The sequence below is a fragment of the Terrapene carolina genome, unplaced genomic scaffold, assembly GCF_002925995.2.
Source record: "Terrapene carolina triunguis isolate 2854851 unplaced genomic scaffold, T_m_triunguis-2.0 Scaffold247, whole genome shotgun sequence".
NCBI classification, from domain to species: domain Eukaryota; kingdom Metazoa; phylum Chordata; order Testudines; family Emydidae; genus Terrapene; species Terrapene triunguis.
The window spans coordinates 11,820,499-11,837,558 of NW_020664598.1; the positions used below are offsets into that span (position 1 = coordinate 11,820,499).

General features: G+C 45.4%; 1 protein-coding gene across 1 annotated transcript in view; it reads left to right on the plus strand.

The window, feature by feature from the left end:
• Nucleotides 1–718: 718 nt before the first annotated feature.
• KIAA1549 (KIAA1549 ortholog) overlaps nucleotides 719–17,060 on the plus strand; it is a 211,191-nt gene continuing 194,849 nt past the window's right edge. Inside the window, exon 1 of the mRNA XM_026657560.1 lies at nucleotides 719–1,039. Coding sequence (XP_026513345.1) covers nucleotides 787–1,039 — 253 coding nt within the window. The 5' untranslated portion in view covers nucleotides 719–786. The remainder of the gene's footprint in view (nucleotides 1,040–17,060) is intronic.

A 17,060-nucleotide genomic window follows, 5' to 3' on the forward strand; every position in this document is an offset into this window, starting at 1 on the left:
TCCCACCCTTTGGAGCTGGGTGCGATCTCCATTGGGCACAGCCACGGGGCCACCTGCGTCCCCACCCTGAGAAGGGGCAGCAGCGCTCCCGCGCTCCCTGCGCAGCGCCCGAACAATTCCAGGGGCTGCAGCAGCAGGAGACGGAGCCTGGCGACGTCACCAGCTCCTCCCCTGCATCCCCCAGTGTGGGCCTTGCCCCGCCCCCTGCGCGCGCCAGGCTGCCCGGGCCGGTGGTGCGCGGCGTCCCCGGCTGCCTCTGTGTTGCGGCCGCGCGCGGGGAGCAGGGGCGCGAGCCGGGCCCGGTGCAGAAAGCGGGCACGCACGCGCGCGCTCCTCCTCCTCCTCCCTTTCACACGCTCGCGCAGGTGCCGGGCCGCCCCGCTCCGCTCCCCGCCGCCGGGCCGGCCCCCGGCGGGATCTCAGCGCGTCTCCGGGAGGAGCTGGGGCCCGCCGCGGCGACTGGGATAGAGCAGCCGCAGCCGCGCCGCCCCGACCCACGTGAGGAGCCGAGACGGGCCATAAGCAGCAGAAGCCAGGAGCCACGGCCGGCAGGAGGCGCCCCTCTGCCCCCGGGGCTATTGCTGCGCCGCTGCTCGGAGCGCTCGCTGCCTGCGCCCGGGGCTGCCGTGCTACCCCCCTTCTCCCTCCCCGCGTGAGACTCCCTCTTCCCTCGCCCCCCTGCGCCCCCCCCTCGCCCTACACCGCCCCTGCGGTGGGCAGCTGCCCTGGTTATCTTGGGGGGGACAGGGGGCGCTGCAGCCCGCGCACGTGAGCCCTGCGGGGTGGATGTGCCGCGGAGGAGGCGCCGAGCCAGCCCAGCCTTGGCTTTCGGGGGATGCCCAGCAGGGCAGCGATGACTTGAGGCTGCGCTTTGCCATGGATGGGATGACCTGCTTCATGGTTGCTTTGGTGACGCTGGTGTTCTGGTGCCCGGGTCAGCCTGGGTGCATCGCCCGCCGCCCAGCCCTGGGAACGGGTCTCCCGGTGCTGCTGCCTCTGCTGCTGTCCGTGCCGGCCTTCCTGGGCTCCCCGATGGCAGGTAAGGAAACAAAAGGGAGCCGAGGCTTCATCCGTGGGCTGCTTTGCCTTGCACAGAGCAATGCTGTGCCAGGTTGCCTTGCCCATGGTTGCAGGTGTGGTCCCTATGGGGAGTGCTGTACTGAGGCGTCTTTGTACTGAGGACTCATGGCAAAATATGCCAGGGCTCTAATTTGTTCTGTGCCATGTACCAAAGGCCTCTGTGAGGTTGTGTTCTAGGCTATTTTGTGACTGATACTTCACTTTAAAAAAAATCTTAGAGCAATACTGCAAGCGCTTTTGGGATACAGGTTTGTCCCCCTCTCCCAGAGAGGACCGTGTTTATGTTAAAGGTGAAAGAGGGGAGAGAAACAGTATCTAACTACACTTGAATATGGTCATTCCTGTTCTACTGTGCCAAAACCCTCCTGCTTTGTGTACTGGGAAGACTGAAAGCAAGTCATTGTAACAAATCTCTGTACAGGGAATTTAAAAATAGTTTTTGGAGATTAAAAAGAGAATGTGCTCCCCAAAAGGTTTTTTTGGAAAACATTTTTTTTTTTAATTTTAAGGCATAATTTCTTAAAATGAGCAGATAGCCTTATTTAAAGCGAGGTAGCTGAGTGACTGCCTATTAGCATAGAATTAAGGATGTAATTCATATGGAGTAGTGTCGATTTCCCCCCATCCTTCTAAATCTGTCTGGTAATCAGGTGTTTCAGTCTTCTATGATGTCATCTGAAAGCTGATGTGCTCTTGGAGTCCATGCAGCGAATACATTTCCCACAACTTGCATGCTTCTGGAGGGATTGTTGGGCAGTCTGTGCATGCGTGTTGTTGTTGTGTTTTTGTTTTTTTTAAATGTACTTGGATATCCTGAATAGTATTGACATTTGGAAATGTCACAGCGTCAATCTGTAATAGCATTTGCAGGATTCCAGATATATTGTTTTGTTTTCTGAGTGGAACCACAAAGTGATGAAATTAGAAAACCTTGCCTAGTATGCAACTATTTTTAAAACAAACAAAAAATGTAAACATAGCAGTGAGACGACAACCGTCTGAAGCTGATTACTGTTAATACTTTATATGGAAAATTAATATTTTGTCAATGCTTAAATTGCCAAGGACCTGGGTTTTTAATCCATTTTTGGCTCTAGCGGTTTAAATGAAACTGTAATGTAGTTGTTAAATTATATTACAAAGATGTGTCATACACACAAACTTCTTATTGTATCACTTTTATCAGTAGAAACTTGTGCCTACTTGAATCAACAGATGACATTTCATAAAACAGACACCTTGTGTTGATGTATATTTTTGTTGAAATCCAAGTTAAGATTTTTATTTAAACACCTTCTTAGGTGATAATGATAACATAATAAACAGTAAGACTTGCCTTAACCAACCACCCAATGGACCAGCCAAAGTTTGACATCTAGGAAAGGCTGATTTTCTTTTAATTAAGGGGTAGCAAAATTGAAGTGGCAATGACTGATGTATTTGTAAGTGTTGGATATATGTAAAAAACCCTTTTACAGATGGGAGGGTTACCCATTTTTGGTGATTCTCTGTGCATTTGTATATGTTCATTTATTGATTATCTTTATCTTTGATATTAGTTCATATTGTGGTATTGCATGTTTAAGGTCTAATCCAACTCCTTTTGCAGCTGGTGGGGGATTTTCCACTTATTTTACACAGTTGGATTGGACTCCCATGAAGGTTGAAAACTTCCAGTAAATTTCAGAGATGCTATATGTAGAATAGAGTTTAGGTATGATGTCTTTAGGGAGGTGTCAAAGCGGTCTTTTTCTAGAGGATAGTAAAAATATTTTTAGCTCCTTATGACTTTAGACAGTAAGTGGAGTGTTACTTTTGTTTTAATTAGCAGCCTTTAATTGCAATGTCTCGGGGCCTCTGGACATAATATTTGTGGTGCTATTTTTATAATTAAACCAGCGTCTAGCCAGTGGAAGCTAATACTCAGAGGACATGTGGCTCATTCACTGTGATGATTTTAATGTTAAAAGGTTTGGGGGTATTCAAAGAACACTGCAATAACAAAAATTAAGTTAGTCTGAAGTGCTTTATAAAAGATCAATACAGGAATCTGTCAACAACGTCTTATCCTTGTTCCCTACCCTAATCTTTGCTTTTGGTTTCACTAAAGAGTGTATGAAAACAAGAGAGGTGGTCATATGCCCCTATTAATATGCAGTAAACTTTGAGTATTCTCTTAGGATTACCTGACAGTAACACTGCTTCAGCATCTCTTATTGGGTACAAATTCTTCTGATTGTCAGTGGCATTCATTCTTTAATAGTTGAAGAGCCACTAAAGCAAATGTACCACATAAACTGTACAAGAAAATGAAATAACTGTTCTTTAGAGCAACTTGCCTACAATTGAAGTATCAAAGTGTAGATTACTTTTTCTTAATTTACTTTCTGCAAAACTCTGACTTCTGAAAACCAGGAAATAGAGTGTTATGATAAATGCCCACCCAACCTTAACTCTGCCCTCTTTGAGTAATACCCTATAACACACATACTCACTCTGCCTTTTCACTACAGTACACAGATGCTACCTGCACCTGGCCTACACTCAAACACTGAACCTATTTCCCCCTGACAGAATACCACACTTGTAAAATTTAACAGCCACTTCACACTCTTTTACAACCCCATCACAACTGCACATAGGATACCACTTAAACCTATATCATTCTCTAGCTATCATTAAACCACAGACTGCTTTCCTATCCCACCTAACTAATGACAATATCCATGGCAAGAAGATCCTAGGGCCCTTCTATTGACCCAAACTGCACAATTCTGTGTTGACATGATGCAGACTGGAACCTTAAAATACACATGCACCTCTTTTCTTTGATTCCCACACATTGGGGTCCGCAGGCCCAGATCTCTTCATATCACAGTCACAATTTGGCAATCCTCCTCAAATTAATCGCCAGATTTCCTCATATCACAATTGCACTTCCACCAACCTGCCCCAACTATTGCTTCTGCCATTCAGTTCAGCTTCATTTAACACCCTGAATGCAGCTGGAGTGCATGCAGATAATTCCCGGTGGCTATTGCCAGCTCCAGGGGGCAGAGTTAATGTGGTTATGTGTACCGTAACTCTGCATTTCCAGGTTTTCAGAAGTTGGAGTTTTGCTGAACTCAATATTCTGTAAGGGCATGAGCTATCAGTAAGAACCCTTAATTCTGTGCTTAGTGAGTTTTTTTGGCCATTTAATTATTACAAAAGTTAGGAATGAACTTTTCTCCATGAAGTGGGGAGAAGTCCTAACGGATCCTGTGCATTCAGGTAGCAGATTAGCAAAGAAGCAAACTTAGACCCAAACTTTAGTCATCTGTATTTCAGACTTCCCTTTCTCTGGAGGCTCCAGTATATTTGAGGTGCTAAACAGCAGAAATTGGGACACTTGAGTGAAACATGTTTGAATGCTCACTTAAAAATAAAAGAGAAATGAGGGTTCAAGAGGGCCCAAGTTAAGTTTAAAGCTGTTTGGTGCCTATTAATGTACATCTGAAAATAATATAAATGTGCAGATCATCTCATAGAAGGGCATAATTTAGAAATAATGACACTTCCTATTGCTCGTGCTCAGTATGCTGCAATTTTCAAATGCTTCCAGCCTTTTTAGAAATCAGACTTTCATGGATGGTGCTCTTGATTGAGGACTACTTGCTTGCTAAATTAAAAAGGTAAGCTGTTGAGGGTGTGTGTGTGTGCTTTGTAGCAGAAAGAGGAATGGTCCCCCCACAAAAAAGCCTGAAGATAGTTTGACAATTTCAAAACAAACGTTTTTGTATTTTGTAGAACAGCAGACTTAACTTACAGTATAGTAAGTTCTGATCTTACGGTATAGCAAGATGACATTTTTGGCCTCTATTTACTGGGATGTAAATGTTTCCAAGGAGAACGGGGTGGCCGAGTGGTTGAAACACTCTCCTTTTGTGTTTCTGACTATGTCTTAAACTTTGATTGTAAATGAAATGAGTTTTGTGTGTGCAGCTTCCCATGGGCAGCACTCTAAATCACATAACTATTGCACGTGGTTTGGCACAACTTGGCAGTGTCTGGAGACCAAAATCGAGCATTTATTGAGGAGGTCCCTGTAGGCTTGAGATAAGAATATTGGTGTGGCAAAAAGGGAAGCTTGCATGTCAGCTGCCCTTGCTTCCAGTTACTTAACTTTCTCAAGTGCATATACTCATTTTAAATCTGGAATTAATGTTGCATCAGGGAAGCTCGTGTGTTATAGCTGGGATAGAAGTCATGCGGCACAAGAAGACATAAAAATCCTGATCCATGTCAGAAGTCTGGTTTGAAGATGTTTTCAGTTAAAAGCTGACAGTGACCTTATATCCTGTCCTTATGCTAAAAGATGAAACAGATTTGGGCTGCCAGCCATGGACTTCCAATTCTGCAAAGACGTAATATCTTCCATTCTTAAAGAACAAAAAAAAAGTTTCCTTTGTCTTTCCAGCATGCATGTGCTTTTTATAGTAACATAGTAAAAACTTATTTAAAGGCATATAAACTTAATTGCACTTCTATCAGAAAATGTTTTACCTAAGATTATTATAACTGAAAGAGGCTAGAGAATATTGTGTTTAAAGCTATCACTGGTCATAGAGAGGTAATATTCAGTCCTGGGTCATGGGCAGAGTGGAGAAACTCATATGGAGTGAAGAAAGAAGGAAAACATACCAGGATTTCTTTTAAAAATGGCAGTTGTTTGAAGTCTTCTGTGGGTTTGGACTAAATCCTGGTGAAACTGGATTAGTGGACAGAGGGCAGGTGAAAGAAAATCAGAGGTGCCTGTTAAATACAGTTCATCACACACAATCACCAACCACCACAAAAGTGGTGTACATATATTTTAAAATGTTTTTAGCAACCCTATACAGGTCTGTCACATCTTACGTGCATTTAACATGCACGATTTCAGCTTTACGCGATCGGCAAAAACAAAACAAAAGAGAAAAATAACCATTTTAATACTGTACCTGTAGTGCGGGCGATTCCGCCCGCCATTACACTCAATGTAATTTTGACTAGACGCAATTTTCGCTTTACGCGCTGACTGCGGAACGTAACCCCAGCGTAAGATGCGACAGACCTGTAGTTATGAACTACTACATTTGTCTGATGGGAAGAAATAAAATTAAAGTAAGGAGCTTCACCTGCTAGCTTTCAAGAGATAATAAATGGCTAAAAAACCCAAGAGTTTTGAAGGAACTCAAATGTGAAATTGCTGAACTACTAACTGGTATGTAACCTATCTTTTAAATCAGCTACTGTACATGGTGAATGGATGATACTTAATGTGACGACAATTTTAAAAAAAGGCTCCAGAGGTGATGCCGGTAACTACAGGCCGGTAAGCCTAACTTCAGTATAAGGTTTTTGACTGGAATGCCCGGTCGAAAAGGGACCCTGGTGGCTCCGGTCAGCACTGGTGACCGGGCCGTTAAAAGTCTGGTTGGTGGCGCAGCGGGGCTAAGGCAGGCCCCTTGCCTGCCGTGGCTCCGCACGACTCCCAGAAGTAGCGGCATGTCCCCCCTCCGGCTCCTAGGCATAGGGGCAGCCAGGGGGCTCCACGCGCTGCCCCTGCCCCAAACATCAGCTCCGCTGCTCCCATTGGCTGGGAACCACAGCCAGTGGGAGCTGCAGGGGCGGCGCCTGCGGATGAGACAACACGCAGAGCTGCCTGGCTGTGCTTCCCTGTAGGAGCCAGAGGGGGGGACATGCTGCTGCTTCCGGGAGCTGCCTGAGTGTCACCCGGAGCCTGCACCCCCTGATCCCCCTCCCGCTCTCCAAATCTCACAGCTCCAGCCCGGAGCACCTTCCTACACCCTATACCCCTAATCCCCTCATACCCACCCTACCCCAGAGCCTGCACCCCAAGCTGGAGAACTCACAAACCCCCTGCACCCAAACCCCCTGCCACAGCCCAGAGCCCCCTTCCACACTCCAAACCCCTCAGCCCCAGCCTGACGCCTCCGCCTGCACCCCAAATCCCTTATCCAGAGGCCCCCCAGCCAGAGCCCTCACCTCCTCCAGTGCCCCAAACCTTGGCCCCAGCCCTGATCCCCCTTCTGCCCTCCTACACCACAAACCTCTCATTGCCAGCCCCACCCCCAGCTGGAGCCCTCCCACACACCAACCCCCTGCCTCAGCCCAGAGCCCCCTCCCATACTCTGAACCCCTTGGCTTCAGTCCCCAGCATGGAGCCCCTTCCTGCAGCCCAAACCCCTCATCCTTGGCCCCATCCCAGAGCTCGCACCCCCAACCGGAGCCCCCACCCCCTCCTGCACCCCAATCCCCTGAGCCAGCCTGGTGAAAATGAGTGAGTGAGAGTGGGGAGAGCGAGCGGCGGGGTGGGATGGAGTGAGAAGGGGCGGGGCCTCAGAGAAGGGGCGGGGTAGAGGGCTGGGCAAGGTTGTTTGGTTTTGTGCGAGTAGAAAGTTGGCAACCCTACTTCAGTACCAGGGCAAATTGGTTGAAACTATAGTAAAGAACAGAATTATCAGACACGTAAATGACCATGAATTGTTGGGGAAGAGTCAACATGGTTTTTGTAAAGGGAAATCACGCCTCACAGTTCTACTAGAATTCTTTGAGGGGAGTCAACAAGCATGTGGACATATAGCGTACTTAGATTTTCAAAAAGCCTTTGACAGGGTCCCTCACCAAAGGCTCTTAAGCAAAATAAGCTGTCCTGGGATAAGAGGGAAGGTCCTTTTTTGGATCGGTAACATTAAAAGATAGGAAACAAAGGGTAGGAATTGATCCTCTGCAAGGCCTAAAATCCTTGTGCATGGTGTCCAGACCAGGATTTAGATCCTGCCCTCCCATATGGTGATGTAATTTCAGGTTGCCTCAGGTGGAGGCCTTTCTTGGGCTTTAAAGGAGCACAAAATGTTACGTGGTGAGGGAGAAGACGACATACAGGGGAGATATGGGGATAGTGGATGGGATACTTCTGATAAGTTCTGCTATGTGGGGAGTGTGTTAAAGATATTCTTATGAGATTAGGAAGAGCAAACACCACTTTTGGAAGACTGAACAATATTTGGTCAAACAGGTCTCCACACCAAACAAAAGGTCAGGTTATTCCATGTGATTGTACTGAGCACGCTACTGTATGGAGAAGAGACCTGGCCGATGACAATGGCTAACAAAGAGGTTGGAGGCTTCCCATCACAGATGGCTGAGGATGACATCATACATTGCATTGAAAGACAAAATAGCAAATGGGAGAGTCAGGAACTGACAGAGTAGGACATGTTAGAAAGTATAAGAAGGCTCAGGTCGCTGGGACGTGTACACCAAATGGAAGATGGGAGCCACGTTAAGCAAGCATTGTGGGAGGAAAGTGAAAATGAGACAGGCCAAGGAAGAACTTCCAGAAGACCGTGACCAATGATATTGAATGTGCTGCCATCAGCTGGGAAGAAGAACTACAACTAGTGAGCGACCATAATCAATGGATGAACTGAACTGATCAGTGCATTGGCTGCACAGGCAGAACTAAGGTCTAAGGTAAGGTGTGGGGTGGGAAACCTTCCAGTCAGAGCCATGATTAAAGGAAGAGACATCTTAATTATTCAGAAAAATGTAGGTATTACCTCAGATTTCTCAGTCCTAGTAAACATTGAGGTAGCTTTGGTGGAGCCTCTGTGACCTGGCATCGCCTACAACTGTAGGTTTGGCAACATCTGAATTAGCCCAGAAAACTTAAAAAAATAACATGTTTTTTAAAGCTGTAAGGGTGGAATCCTGGCCTTATTGAAGTCAATGGCAAAACCCTCATGACTTTGATGGGGCTATGCAAGAGAGTTTATAGTCAATGTTCACCATCCTCTATCTTCTACTGAAAACGTTGGAAAGTTTATTAAAACTAGAATAGAAATATCAGTTCAGGTTTTAGCACTTATTGATGCTAGTTGTTTCTGGCAAAGGAATATCCAATACCAGTAAATCCAACCAGGCTGGGTGTGTCTCAGAGTAATAAGTTCATGTATTTTATTTTGTGTGCATTGTGTGATTCAGAGTTCCTGTTCACAAGTTTTATTTTGGGAAAGAAACATTTTTGTGATAAGCATGCAGGGATTTTTTAAGCATTATTTATGTGCAAGTAGAGCAAATGAAGCAGTAGTTACCAGACTTTTCATAAAGTGTTTTCAGTAATTGTTTTAGGTTCAGTGGTAATTTTAGTTGGCCTAGCGTAACCCCCCTTGTAATGATGTAAGCTCAAATAGTGTTACTTGATAGAAAACAGACTATTCATATAACTTGCATCATTTTTTTAAAACGAACTCTTCGCACAGTATTCCTTATTGATTTATATTCTGGATAACATATTTTAAGTAAAACTCAGGTCTCTGTATAACGGGCTCTTACAAGCAAACCAGGTGGTTACTTCAAACAAGTAAATACTAGAGTTTTGTGTGTGTGCATATTACAGAATGTATTGTTTTCTGACTTCAAAAATGCATGGTATTGAATTTAAAGTTGATATTTGAAGCTCAGTCTCCCTTCCTCAAATCAGTGCTTCACACTTTTATTTCTCTGGAGAGTATTTCTCTATAATATTAAAACATCTCTACGTGTGTGCATATTCAAACATGGGGAAGATCTAACAAACACAACCTCCACAAATGTTTCTCAGCTGTCAGTCTGTGACCTAAAGTGTAGTAGTAAATTTCTGCTTTATGGTTTTCCTCTCCATCTATTTTCTTCCCTTCTATCTTGTGGGATTTTTTTTTTAACGTTTTCATCTCTCTTCCTTCTTTTGTGTGTGTCCTCTGCTCCCCTTTCCTTTCCTATGTGCCATCCTCCCCTCTGTCATGCTTCAGCTGCTACACTGGAGTGAAACTGACAGGAGCCTGGTCAATTTCATGCTTCCTCTTCTTGGATCACAGAAATGCTATGTAAACAGGAGGATAGGATTCCAGTCTTGTCAGTTTTACACTATTCACAGCTTTTCCAGGCCCTACTACTACTAATAAGAATGAAACTGTCTAGACTTGGGTCAGTTTCTTTGGGAATACTGTGGTCCCACAGGGAATTTTTAGAAAGGAGAGGAAGAGCAAATGCAGGATATCTGCAGTCCCTTGCCAAACTTAAACTTTTCCCTTTCTCATCATTCACTGCAAGTCAGTTTGTTAAGGAAAAACTACATATAAATTTGTCTAAATAACCTTTGCTATTGGTAAATGTTATACAAGCAAAACGTATACTGACACTGTATGAAATGACAGTTCTGTGACATCTGATTAACTAAATTGGGTTGTAAAGTAGCCTATATCAGGTAGTATGAAATGATATTTTGAGTAGTTTTCTGTGACCTCTAAAAGATGTTGCCATCCAAACTAAGTTTTTTGGCACTAAATGGAAATTGAAAGCACTCAGTACCATGTATGACCTACAATATATGACTGTTGAAAAATCCATTTGTCAGTACTGGGGATGAAATTTTCTCTAGTGAGTAGAGCACCTAAGCCATCAACTTCTGCAAAATGTAAGGTTTCATTTAAAAAGAACAACCACCACCAAACTTTTGGTAACCTTTTATGACACTGAAATAAACCTGAATGTGAAGTTGGTCTTTACAGCTGCTGGCACTTTCCCCATCAGCCAAAGAGTGAAACTGACAATGCTGTGGTCTGTTTCCTTGTTATTCCAAACCCAGTGGGCAGCAGTGAAACTGACAAATTAGAAACAGCTGAGGTGAACTCACCTGTGATTAGGAAAGCTGAACTGAAGCAGGCAAAGGGCTTACTCACCATGGAGAAAATGTAGTTTTTTCTTGGAGTTGATTCCTGTCTGTATGGCTGCTTGCAGTAAAGAGTACTATTTTAAGTAGGGGGGAAAAGTGAACAGGTATGTCTCTGTACATAGAGGGCACAGATCTGTGAAATAAGCAAGTACTATTCTTATGTAGTAACTTCTCGGAGTAGAATGGCACTTACCTCACAGGAGTGCTGGGAATTAGGTAAATCTTCTTACCCCATTAATTTAGCTTTGGAAGAATCAGATAGGGAGAAGAAGTCTCTCTTCTCCCCTCCCCCCACGCTCCTGGCCAAAAAAATAAAAAAAAAGAGAATGCAGAAAGCATGCCAGAAATCCTGAGCTGTGGTAGGTTATGTTTGAGACACTGCACCGTGAACAGTTCCAATTATTATAAATTGATACTATACTAACATGCAAAAATAATTCAACAGGTAAGACTTCCCATTTTGTTTGTTTACCCTAATATGACTCTAATTAGACCTCAAATTTGACAAGCAAAGCCACCCACTCTGAGAAATAATTCAGTCTCTGGGCTCAGGCCATAATTTTCTTTTAAGCAAAGATTGTCAAACAGTAATGAATTATGATATGAATATGATGTTGTGTTTATATCGGGCATTGTTCTACCAAAATCATACTACAGTTGAGTCTTGTTTAAAACTACATAGTAAACTGGGGAAAAATATTCCACTACAGTTCGTAGCATCTATCGAGGTGGAACAGTCTCCTTTGTGACTGCTCTAATTATGATTGGACTATCACATGAGTTTAAGACATGCACAAGTAACATATACCAATTCTAAAGCAACTCTGGGAGTCAGGACAAAAAAAGTGAAGACAATGTCAGTATTGCCAGATTCAGCAGTAGAATACTTACAAGGAAAGAAGGACCTTGCCAAAATAGGCTTTCACTGAAATGCATGGTCCTTCTGTCATGTTTCTTTACTCTGGTTTAAAAGACTCAGGCCACTGCTTTGTGTTTTGGATCATTAGCTGATTACTGAGGATTTGTACTGTCATTAACAATATAAACAGGAAAATCTCCAGCAAGTGTGCACTTCAGTGTATATAACCTTAGTCATATGTTCCATTCAGTTTTGGGTTTTTATCCACACTGATATGAGATGAATGAATATCTCTTCTATTTAATATTGAATTGAAGGTTAATATTTGTTACTTTTCTCTCTAGGCTGCTGTTTAATCATGCAGAGGTGCTAACGTAGTGGTCTCAGTGAGGTACTGTGATAAGTGATCATGCCAAGATCTTGCCGAACACTGACTTTAGCTCTAATTATGGATGGTTTATGTAAAGCACTTTTGGAGCTGACTGGTCAGGCTTTTAATGCTCTTGTTTCTGTCACTTTAAATGCAGAATCTTCTGTTCAAAAAAAATTGGCTCAAGACTTTTATTTAATACAGCACCATATAAATCTAAACTTGCTGGTGTACAGAAAATCTGTGAGTATGGGAAAGCAGCAGTTTTTGATAGATTTTTATCATATGTATATTTTGGTGATCTTATCAGTGTCACTACTGGCAAGAGTAAATTGGTCTCTGTTGTTCATATCTTACTATTTGGGTTTTCTCTGAAATCCCTTAAATTTCAAATAATTGTCTAGACATATGTGATATGGGGAGTGTTACTTAATTTTTATCAGATATGAATCATGTAAAGGGTTTGAAACCCAACTCCATTAGCCTGAAAATTATGGAAGTCAGCCCTGGGTGGGGGGCAAATATATAGATCATGGTAGCAAGGTCCTTGTCTGAGAGGAAAGGGCATAATCAGCTGGCATGCTTGAGGTGGTTTTGATGAGCCGCCTCTCCCCCGCCCCCGGTACAGCCTGGAACTGGGGTAACACTGAGCCCTCTGACTCACCAGCCTGGTTTCCCTCTCTCACTGTGCTGCTGTGACAAACTGCAGACCGCTCCTGGTCCTACACTTCCACCAGCATTCACACAGGCAGGGACACCTCCAGCTGCAGTTACTGAATGAACCACCAGTAGAGAGGCTACAGCCAAAATACCCCCAGCTCCCCGTCCCAGGACCCCAGAGCTGTACCGCCCTACTCAGGTCAAAAACCCGACCAGTATGAATCATTACCCAGTTCGCCCCTCCCTTGATGTGGAAAGGAATATGCACAACAAACGTGTGTTAACCAAGCTGAGATTTTCCCAAACACGTCACTCAAAAACACACTGGTTAAGATAAAACATAAAACAAGTTTATTAACTACAGAAAGATGGATTTTAAGTGATTATAAGTGATAGTAAACAGATCAAAGCAGATTACCTATCAAATAAACAAAAACGTAAACTAAGCCTAATATACTAGATAGATAGGATCTGAATTAGCAATTTCTCACCCTGACTGATGATACAAGCAGGCTTACAGATTCTTGAGGTACAAGCTTCATCTGCTTCGCAGCCTGGGTCCCCCTCCCCTGTTCCAAGTCCTTTGTTTTCCAGAGGTTCTTTCAGGTATTGAGTTGTGGGGGAATGAAGACAAAGCATGATGTCACTCCCCAACTTATATAGTTTCTCCATATGGCGGGAACCCTTTGTTACAAGCTAAGTTCCCAGCCTAGTTTGTAGAAAAATACAGGTACCAAAATGGAGTTCAGTGTCACGTGGTCTGGTCACATGTCTTTGCATGACTTGCTGAGTCATAGCAGCCATTATTCATAGGCTGGCTGAAGCGTTCCCGGATGAGGACAAACCTATTCCATGGAGGTCCATTGTCTTTGCTGATGGGCCACTAGCACTGTCTAGCTCAGGGGTGGGCAAACTTTTTGACTTGAGGGCCGCATTGGGTTTCGGAAATTGTATGGAGGGCCGGTTAGGGGAGAGGGTCGTGGCCTGGCTCCCACCCCCTATCGACCCCCCCCCAGGACTCCTGCCCCATCCAATCCCTCCCACTCCCTGTCCCCTGACTGCCCCCCTTGGGACCTCTGCCCCATCCAACCACCCCTTCTCCCTGTCCCCTGACTGCCTCCCGCTGGCCCATCCAACCCCCCTTCTCATTCCTGACTGCCCCCCTGGGACTCCTGCCCCATTCACACCTCCACCCCCCCCCCCCCCTCCCCCCCCCCCCTACTGCGCTGCCTGGAGCACTGGTGGCTGGCGCGCTGCAGCCGCGCCACTTGGTTGGAGCCAGCCATGCCATCGCCACTGCGCAGCACAGAGCACCAGGTCAGGCTGGGCTCTGCAGCTGCACTGCCCCAGAAGCTTGAAGCCCACCACCCAGAGCATTGCGCCGGCGGCGGGGCGAGCTGAGGCTGCGGGGGAGGGGCTGGGGCTAGCCTCCCAGGCCAGGAGCTCAGGGGCCGGGCAGGAGGGTCCTGTGGGCTGTAGTTTGCCCACCTCTGGTCTAGCTTCTTCATTGTTGTACCTGAAAGGCTAGTTGTGGGTGTTTCCAACTTCAACATCTTTCAGTAACACATACATAGCAAAACTACATAACTTCACATACAATTATAGCATCTATAATCCAATGAGCTATTAATGATTACCAGATCAAGACTTTTAGAATGATACCTCACAAGGCATACTTTGTACAAAACATATAATTATATGACAGTGTTGAATATGGGGGTGCCAGGGTGTTGCTTTGCGGCACAGAATGTCACAGTGGTAAAGGACTTTTCTTGCTACTGGTGCTTCCTGAGATGCAGGGAACAGGAATGAATTACAAACATCTGTTATGGCTGGTCTAGATATACTTGGTCCTGCCTCAGTGCAGGGGGCTAGATTAGATGATCTTTTGAGGTCCCTTGCAGCCCTACACTTCTGTGAGTCTGTGAACCTGAAGTAGTACCAGACCAGGGGTTCTCAACCTTTTTCTCTCTGAAGCCTTCTTCAACAGGCTATAAAAACTCAAGGGGCCAGTGCTGGGGGTAGGGGCGGCTCCAGGTACCAGCGCAGCAAGCACATGCCTGGGGCGGCAAGCCGCCGTGAGGGCAGCAGTCAGGCAGCCTTCAGCAGCATGCCTGCGGGAGGTCCGCTGGTCCCGCGGCTTCGGCGGCAATTCGGTGGCGAGTACGCTGAAGGCGCGGGACCGCCAGATCACCCGCAGAAACGCCGCTGAATCTGCGTGACCAGCAGACTGCCCGCAGGCGTGCCGCTGAAGGCCGCCTGACTGCCGTGCTTGGGGCAGCAAAAAACAGAGAGCCGCCCCTGGCTGGGGGGGGCCCTCAGGGCAGGGGCCTTGGGCATAGGCATAGTTTGACTTCTGTTTGGGGGGGGCAGGGGCCAGTGGGGCTCAAGCCACCTCTGCATTGCGGGGTCCAGGGAGGGAGTGCCACCTTCACCCCTTGACTCACCTCAGCAGGCCACCGAGCCTGTCTGGGTTGGGGGCGGGGTGCAACCAAAAATTATAACTCAAACGTGGGGGGGCGTAGCTCAAAAAGTTTGAAAACAGCTTAGGGTGCAGGGAAGGGGGTAGCTAGGGGCTGTGTGTGGGCAGGGGGGTAGCTCAGGGTATAGGGAGAGGGGTATTAGGGGCTGTGTGCTGGGAGGACTCCCTTGCGGTCCCTGTTCCCGGAGGGATCTGCCAGCCGTGGAGCCGGGTCTCCCCACACGGGTGGCTCTTACCGGCTGCCTCTGTGGGAGCAAAGGGGGCTGGGAGCTGAGGAGCAGCTTCCAGCTGGAGCACCAGCAGGCGAGGAAGGAATGCTGCCTGCTCCATAGCACCAGCCAGAGCAGCAGCTGCCCCGCACTGCCCAGCTCCGGCTTTCTACCTCCGACCTGGTCAGGGGGTGGGGAGAAGAGATGGGGAGGGGACTGGGGGAGGTGTGGAGTTGCCACCGGGACTGCCATGATCTTGTGTTGCAGTTTGGGGGGCAATGCCCTCCATGTCCCCAACTCTGGCCATTGGCTCAGGGCTTCTGCCCTACAGGGAACATCAGGGCTCTGAGATTCAGCCCCGCACCTCCAGGCTTCAGCCCCGTGGGGGGCGCCGAGGCTCGGGGCTTCAGTCCTGCGGCCCCCTTGAAAGGGCTTGCAGGCCCACAGGGGGTGGAGGACCCCTGGTTGAGATGACAGCATTGTCTTGATAACCCTTGATGAAGGTTGGGGTCAGTGCTAGGGCTGGCTACTTGATGTGTTTGCTTCTTCCTAATAGCATCACTTCCCTCCTGAATTAAGCCTGAGCCATGTATGTTTTTTTTTTATCTAGGTGCCGGTCATTCAGGTAGAGTGATATCTATGATTACTGCATCTGCTTATGACATTTAAGGTTAAGTGTTGTCATATTGGTGGGATTTGAACTTGAGGTATCTCATGACTGCTTGTAGAAGCTTAATGTACAAGGGATATGAATGATACCTGGTTAAATGCATGGATTTAATTCCTATTTAAAATAAATTTCAGTTCATTATATTAATACTCCAGCAGAACAATGTACTATTTGGGTGTTTAAAATCATGCAGACTTGAATGTTTTGCTTTAGCGTGCCTTGCAAGGCATGCAAGAATTTTGTCATGTTCTCCCTAAGGTGTAAAGACAGAGTGAATTTAGAAAAAAAAATTTTTTTAACTGTTTATATATCTATATCTTCTGTTATTTCTTAGAATTGCAAATGTAATTTGACTGAGGAACAAAACAAGAGAATTTTTTATAACTTGGATTAGAACTGGTTAAATCAGGAGGAAAAAAACGTCATCCTTAACATACTAGACTGGCTTAACATACTAGAAAGTTAGTGGACCATGGTTTGAATCTTGGCATTGCAGCTGGATAAAGAATTGCAAGCATATTTAGTGGTGGATATTGAGATTTTAGGTCTATAATAGCTAGACAAAGGAATTGTTTTGTAAAAATGCTTCTTGTGGAAGGATAGAAACGGTGATTAATTTACATGAGTTGATAGAGCAAAACTACTTAGATGATCAGCACTAAAAATCAGTAATGTTTGAGGCTTCAGTATTGGGGAATTTAAATATTAATCTGTTAAATAATAATTTTTGATAGATAAAACCAAAATTTAAGCAAGCAAGCCATTAAACGATTTGCTTGATAAACTTTTTCAAACACAATTTTTTGTTGAAAAATGATTTTTTTAAAATAGTTTTTCTTGACAAATTGTTAACATTATCAAAACTTCTTGTTTTAATGAAAAATTGTGACATTTATCACAATTGTTATAAAAGCTGTTGAGACATTTTTTTTCATTTACTGAAACCCAACCTTTGGTAGAGAAAAAGCTT